Source organism: Aegilops tauschii, chromosome 2, assembly GCF_002575655.3.
Source record: "Aegilops tauschii subsp. strangulata cultivar AL8/78 chromosome 2, Aet v6.0, whole genome shotgun sequence".
Classification (NCBI taxonomy): domain Eukaryota; kingdom Viridiplantae; phylum Streptophyta; class Magnoliopsida; order Poales; family Poaceae; genus Aegilops; species Aegilops tauschii.
This window is the reverse complement of record NC_053036.3, coordinates 614,253,670-614,265,494: the sequence shown is the minus strand read 5'-3', so window position 1 is coordinate 614,265,494 and position 11,825 is coordinate 614,253,670. Positions and strand designations below refer to the sequence as shown.

Genomic DNA, 11,825 nt, shown 5'->3' with positions numbered 1-11,825 from the left:
GCTTTGATTGACGGTAGCATTATAAGATGATCTCTCACTAAATTTCAAGATAAAAGTGTTCTCCCTGAGTATGCACCGTTGCCAAAGTTCGTCGTGCCCAGACACCACGTGATCATCGAGTGTGATAAGCTCTACGTCCATCTACAACGGGTGCAAGCCAGTTTTGCACACGCAGAATACTCAGGTTAAACTTGACGAGCCTAGCATATGCAGATATGGCCTCGGAACACTGAGACCGAAAGGTCGAGCGTGAATCATATAGTAGATATGATCAACATAGGGATGTTCACCATTGAAAACTACTCCATTTCACGTGATGATCGGTTATGGTTTAGTTGATTTGGATCACGTGATCACTTAGATGATTAGAGGGATGTCTATCTAAGTGGGAGTTCTTAAGTAATATGATTAATTAAACTTAAATTTATCATGAACTTAGTCCTGGTAGTATTAGCATATCCATGTTGTAGATCAATAGCTCGCGTTTAGCTCCGCTGTTTTATTTTGATATGTTCCTAGAGAAAATTAAGTTGAAAGATGTTAGTAGCAATGATGTGGACTTGGTCCGTGATCTGAGGATTAACCTCATTGCTGCACAGAAGTATTATGTCCTTGATGCACCGCTAGGTGACAGAACTATTGCAGGAGCAGATGCAGACGTTATGAACGTTTTGACAAAAAGCTCGGTATGATGACTACTTGATAGTTTAGTGCACCATGCTTTACGGCTTAGAACCGGGACTTCAAAAATGTTTTGAACGCCACGGAGCATATAAGATGTTCCAAGAGTTGAAATTGGTATTTCATACTCGTGCCCATGTCGAGAGGTATGAGACCTCTGACAGTACTTTGCCAATAAGATGGAGGAGAATAGCTCAACCAGTGAGCATGTGCTCAGATTGTCTGAGTACTACAATTACTTGAATCAATTGGGAGTTAATCTTCCAGATAAGATAGTAATTGACAAAGTTCTCTAGTCACTATCACCAAGTTAATAGAACTTCGTGATGAACTATAATATGCAAGGGATAAACGGAAACGATTCCCAAGCTCTTCGTGATGCTGAAATCGACGAAGGTAGAAATCAAGCAAGTGTTGATGATTGACAAGACCACTAGTTTCAAGAGAAGGGCAAAGGGAAGAAGGGGAACTTCAAGAAGAACGGCAAGCAAGTTGCTACTCAAGTGAAGAAGCCCAAGTCTGGACCTAAGCCTGAGACTAAGTGCATCTACTGCAAAGGGACTGGTCACTGGAAGCGGAACTACCCCAAGTAATTGACGGATAAGAAGGATGGCAAAGTGAACATAAGTATATTTGATATACATGTTATTGATGTGTACTTTACTAGTGTTTATAGCAACCCCTCGGTATTTGATAGTGGTTCAGTTGCTAAAAGTAGTAACTCAAAATGGGAGTTGCATAATGAACAGAAACTAGTTAAGGATGAAGTGACGATGTGTATTGGAAGTGGTTCCAAGATTGATATGATCATCATCGCACACTCCCTATACTTTCGGGATTAGTGTTGAACCTAAATAAGTGTTATTTGGTGTTTGCGTTGAGCATGAATATGATTTGATCATGTTTATTGAAATACGGTTATTCATTTAAGTTAGAGAATAATTGTTGTTCTGTTTACATGAATAAAACCTTATATGGTTACACACCCAATGAAAATGGTTCGTTGGATCTCGATCATAGTGAGACACATATTCATAATATTGAAGCCAAAAGATGCAAAGTTAATAATGATAGTGCAACTTATTTGTGGCACTGCCGTTTAGGTCATATTGGTGTAAAGCGCATGAAGAAACTCCATGCTGATGGACTTTTGGAATCACTTGATTACGAATCACTTGATGCTTGCGAACCATGCCTTATGGGCAAGATGACTAAAGACTCCGTTCTCCGGAATAATGGACCGAGCAACTGACTTATTGGAAATAATACATACTGATGTATGCGGTCCGATGAGTGTTAAGGCTCGCGGCAAGTATTGTTATTTTCTGACCTTCACAGATGATTTGAGCAGATATGGGTATATCTACTTGATGAAACACAAGTCTGAAACATTTGAAAAGTTCAAAGAATTTGAGAGTGAAGTGGAGAATCATCGTAACAAGAAAATAAAAGTTTCTACGATATGATCGCAGAGGTAAAATATTTGAGTTACGAGTTTGGCCTTCAGTTGAAACAATGCGGAATAGTTTCGCAACTCACGCCACCTGGAACACCACAGCATAATGGTGTGTCCGGACGTCATAACCGTACTTTATTAGATATGGTGCGATCTATGATGTTTCTTACCAATCTACCACTATCGTTTTGGGGTTATGCATTAGCGACAGCTGCATTCACGTTAAAAAAGGGCACCATCTGAATCCGTTGAGATGACACCTTATGAACTGTGGTTTGGCAAGAAACCAAAGTTGACATTTCTTAAAGTTTGGGGTTGCGATGCTTATGTGAAAAAGTTTCAACATGATAAGCTTGAACCCAAATCGGAGAAATGTGTCTTCATAGGATACCCAAAGGAGACTATTGGGTACACCTTCTGTCACAGATCCGAAGGCAAGACATTCATTGCTAAGAATGGATCCTTTCTAGAGAAGGAGTTTCTCTTGAAAGAAGTGAGTGGGAGGAAAGTAGAACTTGATGAGGTAACTGTACCTGCTCCCTTATTGGAAAGTAGTTCATCACAGAAATCTGTTCCTGTGACTACTACACCAATTAGTGAGGAAGCTAATGATGATGATCATGTAACTTCAGATCAAGTTACTACCGAACCTCGTAGGTAAACCAGAGTGAGATCCGCACCAGAGTGGTACGGTAATCCTGTTCTGGAGGTCATGTTACTTGACCATGACGAACCTACGAACTATGAGGAAGCGATGATGAGCCCAGATTCCGCGAAATGGCTTGAGGCCATGAAATCTGAGATGAGATCCATGTATGAGAACAAAGTATGGACTTTAATTGACTTGCCCAATGATCGGCAAGCCATTGAGATTAAATGGATCTTCAAGAGGAAGACGGACGCTGATAGTAGTGTTACTATCTACAAAGCTAGAATTGTCGCAAAAGGTTTTCGACAAGTTCAAGGTGTTGACTACGATGAGAGTTTCTCACTCGTATCTATGCTTAAGTCTGTCCGAATCATGTTAGCAATTGCCGCATTTTATGAAATCTGGCAAATGGATAAACAAAACTGCATTCCTTAATGGATTTATTAAAGAAGAGTTGTATATGATGCAACCAGAAGGTTTTGTCAATCCTAAAGGTGCTAACAAAATATGCAAGCTCCAGCGATCCATCTATGGACTGGTGCAAGCATCTCAGAGTTGGAATATACGCTTTGATAAGTTGATCAAAGGATATAGTTTTATACAGACTTGCGGTGAAGCCTGTATTTACAAGAAAGTGAGTGGGAGCACTACAGCATTTCTGATAAGTATATGTGAATGACATATTGTTGATCGGAAATAATGTAGAATTATTCTGCAAAGCATAAAGGAGTGTTTGAAAGGAGTTTTTCAAAGAAATACCTCGGAGAAGCTGCTTACATATTGAGTATCAAGATCTATAGAGATAGATCAAGACGCTTGATAAGTTTTTTCAATGAGTACATACCTTGACAAGATTTTGAAGTAGTTCAAAATGGAACAATCAAAGAAAGAGTTTTTGCCTGTGTTACAAGGTGTGAAATTGAGTAAGACTCAATGCCCGACCACGGCAGAAGATAGAAAGAGAATGAAAGTCATTCCCTATGCCTCAGCCATAGGTTCTATAAAGTATGCCATGCTGTGAACCAGATCTATTATATACCCTACACTGCTTTTGGCAAGGGAGTACAATAGTGATCTAGGAGTAGATCACTAGACAGCGGTCAAAATTATCCTTAGTGGAATAAGGATATGTTTCTCGGTTATGGAGGTGATAAAGAGTTCGTTGTAAAAAGTTACGTCGATGCAAGCTTTGACACCGATCTGGATGACTCTGAATCTCGATCTGGATACATATTGAAAGTGGGAGCATTTAGCTAGAGTAGCTCCGTGCAGAGCATTGTAGACATAGAATATTTGCAAAATACATACGGCTCTAAATATGATAGGCCCGTTGACTAAGCTTCTCTCACAAGCAAAACATGATCACACCTTAGTACTCTTTGGGTGTTAATCACATAGCAATGTGAACTAGATTATTGATTCTAGTAAACCCTTTGGGTGTTGGTCACATGATGATGTGAACTATTGGTGTTAAATCACATGGCGATGTGAACTAGATTATTGACTCTAGTGCATGTGGGAGACTGAAGGAAATATGCCCTAGAGGCAATAATAAAGTTATTATTTATTTCCTTATTTCATGATAAATGTTTATTATTCATGCTAGAATTGTATTAACCGGAAACATAATACATGTGTGAATACATAGACAAACAGAGTGTCACTAGTATGCCTCTACTTGACTAGCTCGTTAATCGAAGATGGTTGAGTTTCCTAGCCATGGACAAAGAGTTGTCATTTGATTAACGGGATCACATCATTAGGAGAATGATGTGATTGACTTGACCCATTCCGTTAGCTTAGCACTTGATCGTTTAGTATGTTGCTATTGCTTTCTTCATGACTTATACATGTTCCTATGACTATGACATTATGCAACTCCCGTTTACCGGAGGAACACTTTGTGTGCTACCAAACGTCACAACGTAACTAGGTGATTATAAAGGTGCTCTACAGGTGTCTCCGAAGGTACTTGTTGGGTTGGCATATTTCGAGGTTAGGATTTGTCACTCTGATTGTCGGAGAGGTATCTCTGGGCCCACTCGGTAATGAACATCACTTAAGCCTTGCAAGCATTGTAACTAATGAGTTAGTTGCGGGATGATGTATTACGGAACGAGTAAAGAGACTTGCCGGTAACGAGATTGAACTAGGTATTGAGATACCGACGATCGAATCTCGGGCAAGTAACATACCGGTGACAAAGGGAACAATGTATGTTGTTATGCGGTTTGACCGATACAGATCTTCGTAGAATATGTGGGAGCCAATATGAGCATCCAGGTTCTGATATTGGTTATTGACCGGAGACGTGTCTCGGTCATGTCTACATTGTTCTCGAACCCGTAGGGTCCGCACGCTTAAAGTTCGATGACGGTTATATTATGAGTTTATGTGTTTTGATGTACCGAAGGTAGTTCGGAATCCCGGATGAGATCAGGGACATGACGAGGAGTCTCGAAATGGTCGAGACGTAAAGATCGATATATTGGACGACTATATTCGGACATCGGAAAGGTTCCGAGTGATTCGGGTATTTTTCGGAGTACCGGAGAGTTACGGGAATTTGCCGGGGAGTATATGGGCCTTATTGGGCTTTAGGGGAAAGAGAGAGGAGAGGCTGAGCGCAACCCAAGGCCTAGTCAGAATTGGACTAGGGGGAGGGGTTGCGCCCCCTCCTTCCTTCTCTTCTCTCTCCCGTTTCCTTGACTCCTACTCCTACTACTTGGAAGGGGGGAATCCTACTCCCGGTGGGAGTAGGACTCCTCCTAGGGCGCGCCATAGAGAGGGCCGGCCCTCCCCCTCCTCCACTCCTTTATATACGGGGAGAGGGGCACCCCTTGGAGACACAACAATTGATCCCTTGGATCTCTTAGCCGTGTGCGGTGCCCCCCTCCACCATAATCCACCTCGATAATATCGTAGCGGTGCTTAGGCGAAGCCCTGCATCGGTAGAACATCATCATCGTCACCACGCCGTCGTGCTGACAAAACTCTCCCTCAACACTCGGCTAGATCGGAGTTCGAGGGACGTCATCGGGCTGAACATGTGCTGAACTCGGAGGTGCCGTGCGTTCGGTACTTGATCGGTCGGATCGTGAAGACGTACGACTACATCAACCGCGTTGTGCTAACGCTTCCGCTTTCGGTCTAGGAGGGTACGTGGACAACACTCTCCCCTCTCGTTTCTATGCATCACCATGATCTTGCGTGTGCGTAGGAATTTTTTTGAAATTACTACGTTCCCCAACACCGCCCACGCCAGCAACCCTCCGGTCAGCCATCGCAATCCATTGCTTCACAACTGTCGCAAACGAAAGAGATCCAGGGCCCAAACCCTCCCTCGAAACCTTGATGGTTCTTGGAATTGGATCAAAAGCACGACGCGGCGCAGGATTCCAATCAGCGGCCATGAACGAGTGGGAGGAGATCAAATCCTTCCGGATCCAACAAGTGAACCCAGAAGGAGAGGGATGAACACGAGGGGATGTTTGTGGAGGAGGTAGGCGGCGGCGGGGAGGGGATGGGATAAGCCAGAGTTGGCCAAAGTGCTCTTCTATAGTTTCTAGGTCACCCTGCCCACGTGAACGCGTCCCCTGAGAATACGTTTTCCTACCAGGATCACGAATTTTGAAACTAGGGCCTGTCGCAATCTGAGTAGGAACAGAGGACAGCTTTTTACCTGTCACACTCGTGCTGTTAAGCAGGCTATCGCCTAAATTCAAATTGTTCATAGATTTACCGACCGTAGAAACGGCAACAGCATTAGTAGATGCAATCAACGCACCAGGGGAACCCCTAATTCTATCCAAATTTGATTTAGTCGCATGTCCAGAGGCCATAGAAATGGCAGTAACATCAGGTGGTTCAAAGCGCATGACAGGAGAAATCCTATTTTCGTCCGAATCAACTAAGCGAGACGATACACAATCCATCAACACCTTGTACTGGATCCTCCGCGAACGCAGAGCCAACAAACGCGAACGAAATGTATGAGGAAGGCGAAATGCATGCATACCTCCCTCACCAGGCCAGGGAGGGGGATCGATGGCGCGGTGTTGGGACAGGCGAGGCGTCGGATCTCTTACTGGCGACGGCGGGGCAGCTCCACCCCCGGGGGGAGGAATTCCGGCGGAATGCTGGCAATCCCCTCCACCGACGGCGGCCTGATGTTGAGTCGAGAAGGATTCGCCGTCTTGAAGAACGCCCACTTCGCCGCTTGTGCAGGATCTGGCGACTCGGCTTCCTGAATCGCCCAGAAGAGGAGCTCCACATCCATGCAGCCGTCGTCGCCGATGAAGCGCGCGTGCTCGGTGAAGTTCGCATAGCGAAGGATGTCGAGGTGAATGTCCCCCCACGCCTCCCGATTGGGGAACCGCTCCCGCACCACCCGCCACATCTCCCGCTGAGCCTCCGGTGAGTTGGGGTCGATCTCGGGGAGGGGAGCCGCCCCCGGAGATGGGAGCGCCCGTGGCTCCGCCACCCGAGTCGTCGGCACAAGCCGTCGGATCCGCAGCCCACAACGGCGCGCCCCTGCCATGAGAGCTGGTAGGTGGAAGCTGGGGGTGGGGAGAGCTCGAATTGATGCGAGGTAGGTGAGGAAGGCGAGTAGATTGGGGATTTATTCTCGCTTCGTTCTCGTCGCCCGAGGAAGTGGAAGGGGGAGGGTGGGAGCGACACGCCATCACCTGACGTCAAAGAAAAAAACGAAGCTGCACCTTTGGGGACCAAGACTGTTCCGTCCAAAACTGCGCCGAAAACACAGCAAACATGGCAGGCAAGATATAGTTCCATAACGAACAAGGAACTTATACCACTAAAAAAAGAGAGAGAGAACTTGACATCCAAGTCGGATTCGAACCCGGCCGGTCCCTCCGGTTATATTGAAACGAAAACGACGCACGGCGTTGATGTGGGTCAACCGGAAGAAACGGAGCCCATGGCCATGGACGATGCGGCGGGATGTTGCGACTTGCCCACGGACGTCCTGGTGGAGATCCTGCTACGGCTGCCGCCGAGCTCCCGGCGCCGGGCCCGCCTCGTGTGCCGGCACTGGCACGACGTCGTCAGCGAGCACACCACGGAGATGCGGAGCCGCGCCAAGGCCCTCCTCTGGTGGAACGCCGTCGCCTACGTCGTCGACGACCTGTCCTCGTCGTCCACGGGGAGCTGCAGAGAGCTGTGGAGAAGCGACGGCCGCTCTAAGCTAGTCGGCACGTGCAACGGGATCCTCTGCCTTTGTAACAACGAGGAGATGACAGGTGGCGCCATCACCCTGGTCAACCCGGCCACCAAGAAGACGTTGCCCCTCCCGCTGCTGCCTTGCGCCGACAAGTTCATCGGGCACAGCCGCTCGAGAAACTGGGACGAGGCATACAGCTTCGCGTACCACCCGACGACGGGGCGGCACAAGGTGGTGCACGTTCCATGCAGCTTCGGACACGTGTGCGAGTTCAACGGTGTGCATGTGCTCACGTTGGGGGATACGTTATGGCGGGAGGTGCCGACCAGCCTTGAGGGTAGGGCAAGGTGCAACCTCGGCTCTGGCATCGTTAGCATCGACGGCATAACACACTGGGTTACGAAGGGTGCGGCCACGAGGGTCGTGTCGTTTGACCTCGAGGACGAGCTCATCACTTCCCTCACAGAGCTCCCTGCACAGCCAGCCGGGCCTGATCATGCCCGCCTAACGGAGGTACATGGAAGGCTGGGCATTGTCACCCATGACCGCTCTGTAACTACCGAGGTGTGGATTATGGAGAAGGGCCGCCGGTGGAGCCGCCGGTATAGCCTCCGGAGGCAATACCTTCCGTGGCCTCATTTCGTGTATGGTGAGTACATCCTGACACGAGAGGAGTCATCGTTGCATGTACACCATAGAAGGAGAGGCCCGTCATTGTCCGGTGAGGTGGTGCAGGTTGGCCAGCGGGATCATGGGACGTTAGTTGCAAATATGAAGGGTGCTAATTTGTACAGTCAGTGCCGGACATTCGCCTACGTCGAAACAACAGAGCCACTAAGTGCTTATGAGGCCAATAAATATTAATTTGTATGATTAGAATGTTTGTTTGTTCATGGATTTAGTTATTTCTCCATATAAGCTAAACCAGGTAGGCATTTAGTTCCCTCAAGACATGTAGGGATTTAGTACAAGCCAAAAGCCTTCTTTTTACCCATAATATATAGTATTATACATTCCGGATATCTAACAAAATATATAGAAAATGAGATCTGAATGTAGGCAATGATGTAAAGTAAGAACATATTAGTGTTTCGGAAAAAAAAATGTCTATCCGTGGTTGGCTTTTTGGCAGCCTAGTGTATGCAATGTGTGGTGACATAGTATCTGTGTCTCTTATGAGTTGAGACATTTCAATTCTATAAAGAAAATATGGAAGAAAGAGTGTGGATTTCTAGCATTATTAGCGTAAGACCTAGAAAGTGCGACTATTTTTTTCCTTCGTTAAGAGAGAGAAAAAGATCGGTTAATGCATTTCTTTTTCAGGACAAAAGCATTTCTTTAGTAAACTTCCTAGGTTATCATCATCTATACCAGTGTAAAAAAACATGAGTTATTTGATCCACTTAATCCAGACTATCCATAAAACAAAAATCCAGACTATCCAAAAGTTGATCTAATTAATGGACGATTAAATAAAGGAACAACGTGCATTTTTTGTTCTCAATCTATTGCGAAAGATCCAAAGTATAAATTTAGTTTCTCAACTCTAATAGTACCAAACTCTTGGTCCCTTCCATAGATTTGGCACAAAAAATGGAAGTCTTCTAAATTTAGTCTCTCTCTCTCTCTCTCTCTCTCTCTCTCTCTCTCTCTCTCTCTCTCTCTCTTGTTTGCGCTAACATGTGTGAAACTACAGCCAATATATCTTTAGTAACATCATCTACTGAATAAGAAAATAGTCAAGATAACAAAAAAAAGTGGAATAATAAAAGAAATAATACGGTGATATACTGAAGGGACTAATAATTTCTGGTAGAGTTGAGAAATGAAACTTACACCTACAATAGTTAAGATACCAGTTTTTCTCTCCGCAAAAATAAGAGTTTGAACGTGATACTACAAGTTTGCTATCACCAATGATTAAGAATATTCATCGGAGTTGCTTCATGGCAACTTGTTGTAGCTCTCTTGTATGTCCAAAATCCTGAAACTGCATATGGTTGATGTGCTTTGAGTCTATTATGATTCCGCATTCACCATTGTGTTATGTTATCACATGTTCGGCGATCTACTACTGAATGCTGTCTGCATGAAGTCCTTGTTTACAGAGTTCCATTTACTTCTCTTTTGCGGGTGAAGAGCTTCATTTACTTTTAAGCTGTATTTGAACTGGTCTCATCTATTATGAGCTTCTACCACTATTCATAGTTGGAATTTTTAAAATATTAAACCAGGCGACATTCTGGCTCCCTTTTACTACAATAAAATGCCTGTCCTTGATGGAATTTGTGTTTCGTTCCCAACAAATGACAGGTGACAAAAGTACAAACGAAGTACTACCTCTGTCCTGGTTTAACATCCCCCTGAAGCGATACGAGCGCGCAGGAACCAATGAGTCAGGCTAGCTATCCATCCCGTCTTTTTTTCTGGCCGCTGCTAGGCGTCAGCCGATTTATTTTAGGCAAACTTAAACCGCCTCTAGAACCGTCCGATTCAGTCGCACCCAGCCGCAGGATCCAGCAGCTCCTATGCCAGCACACACACAGCGCTAGCCCACGGCAGCACCGCGCATCACCGACGGCGCCCCCGCGGCGCTCCATTGCAGCCTCGGCGGCGCTTCGATGCAACCCCGGCGAAGCTTCAATGCCAGCACTGACGGCCTCCGGTGAGCTCCATTGCAACCCGACGGAGCTCCAGCGCAGCAACGACGCTCCGGCGAAGCTCCATTGCAACTCCGGCAGAGCTCCAGTGCAGCACCGACGGCGTCCGACGCAGCTCCATTGCAACTCTGATGAAGCTCCAATGCAGCGCCGGCCGTGCTTCCGGCGGCCCGGCGTTGTTCCATTGCAACACCGACGGTGCTCCCAACAAGCTCCAAGCAACATCGCCGGAGTTGCAGCCCCCCCCCCCCCCCCGGTGACATCGCCGGAGTTTGCAGCACCCCCCGTCGGCCACTCTCCGCGGTCACCGTCGCAGCGCGACGCGCTCCATTGCAGCTCAGGGAGCCACGCACATTGCTTAAACCGCAGCTCCGAAGGCCATGTGCAGATGCGCCCCGTTGCAGCAGCAATAGCTCCGACGGCCATGACGGGCGGTGGTCACGCGTCGAAGTTTCCCCCGATACATGACAGCAGCAGTCGTCGCGCAGAGCATCGTCGCCTGCAGCAGCAACGCTCCGTTGCTCCGGTGGTGAGAGGGAGCAGGAAGAGAAGGGAGCTCTGTGCAGAGAGTAGAGCAAATCACGGTCATGGAGTGGCAAACATGAGAGAGCGATAGAGAGAGGAGGGATCTGTAGGAGGGGATGCACTGGCGTGAAGAAGACGACCCGAGCGAGAAAAATGTGTGGCTGTGGCTTCCCCTGCGTGGGATAAGGCCGAGATGGGGAGCGGCGCGCTGGGCCCAGCCAGGACGCGTGTCAATCGCTGGACGAGGCTTACGTCTCGTTGTAATCATCCGGTTTAAAACAATGGTTTTCCTTTTTTTCTTGTTCAAACGAAGCCGCACAGCGTTCCCACCCAAAACTGCTCCGGAAACGCAGCAAACTTGGCACCCAAGAAACCCTCAAAAAAAAAACTTGGCAGCCAAGAAGAGAAACAGTTCCATAAGTCCATAACAAACAAAGAACTTGACAGCCAAGTCGGACTGGAACCCCCACCGATCCGGTGATAGATTGAAACGAAGACGGTGCGCGGCGTTGCGGTGGGGAAACCGGCCGGAAGAAACATCATTCGCGGTCATGGACGACGCGGTCCGCTGGGACTTGCCCACGGACATCCTGGTGGAGATCCTGCTGCGGCTGCCGGGTCCGCCTCGTCTGCCGGCTCTGGCGCGACGTCGTCGGCGAGCGCACCGCGGAG

General features: G+C 47.1%; 1 protein-coding gene across 1 annotated transcript; it reads left to right on the top strand.

The window, feature by feature from the left end:
* Window positions 1-7,725: 7,725 nt before the first annotated feature.
* On the top strand, window positions 7,726-8,832 carry LOC109768640 (F-box protein At3g07870-like). Its single transcript, XM_020327390.1, has one exon. It carries the CDS (start codon window positions 7,726-7,728, stop codon window positions 8,830-8,832), a length of 1,107 nt encoding a protein of 368 aa, XP_020182979.1.
* Window positions 8,833-11,825: the final 2,993 nt, after the last annotated feature.

Bases quoted from the DNA above. Each gene is read 5' to 3' on its own strand.
- LOC109768640 (XM_020327390.1), top strand. From the start codon at position 7,726: ATGGCCATGGACGATGCGGCGGGATGTTGCGACTTGCCCACGGACGTC.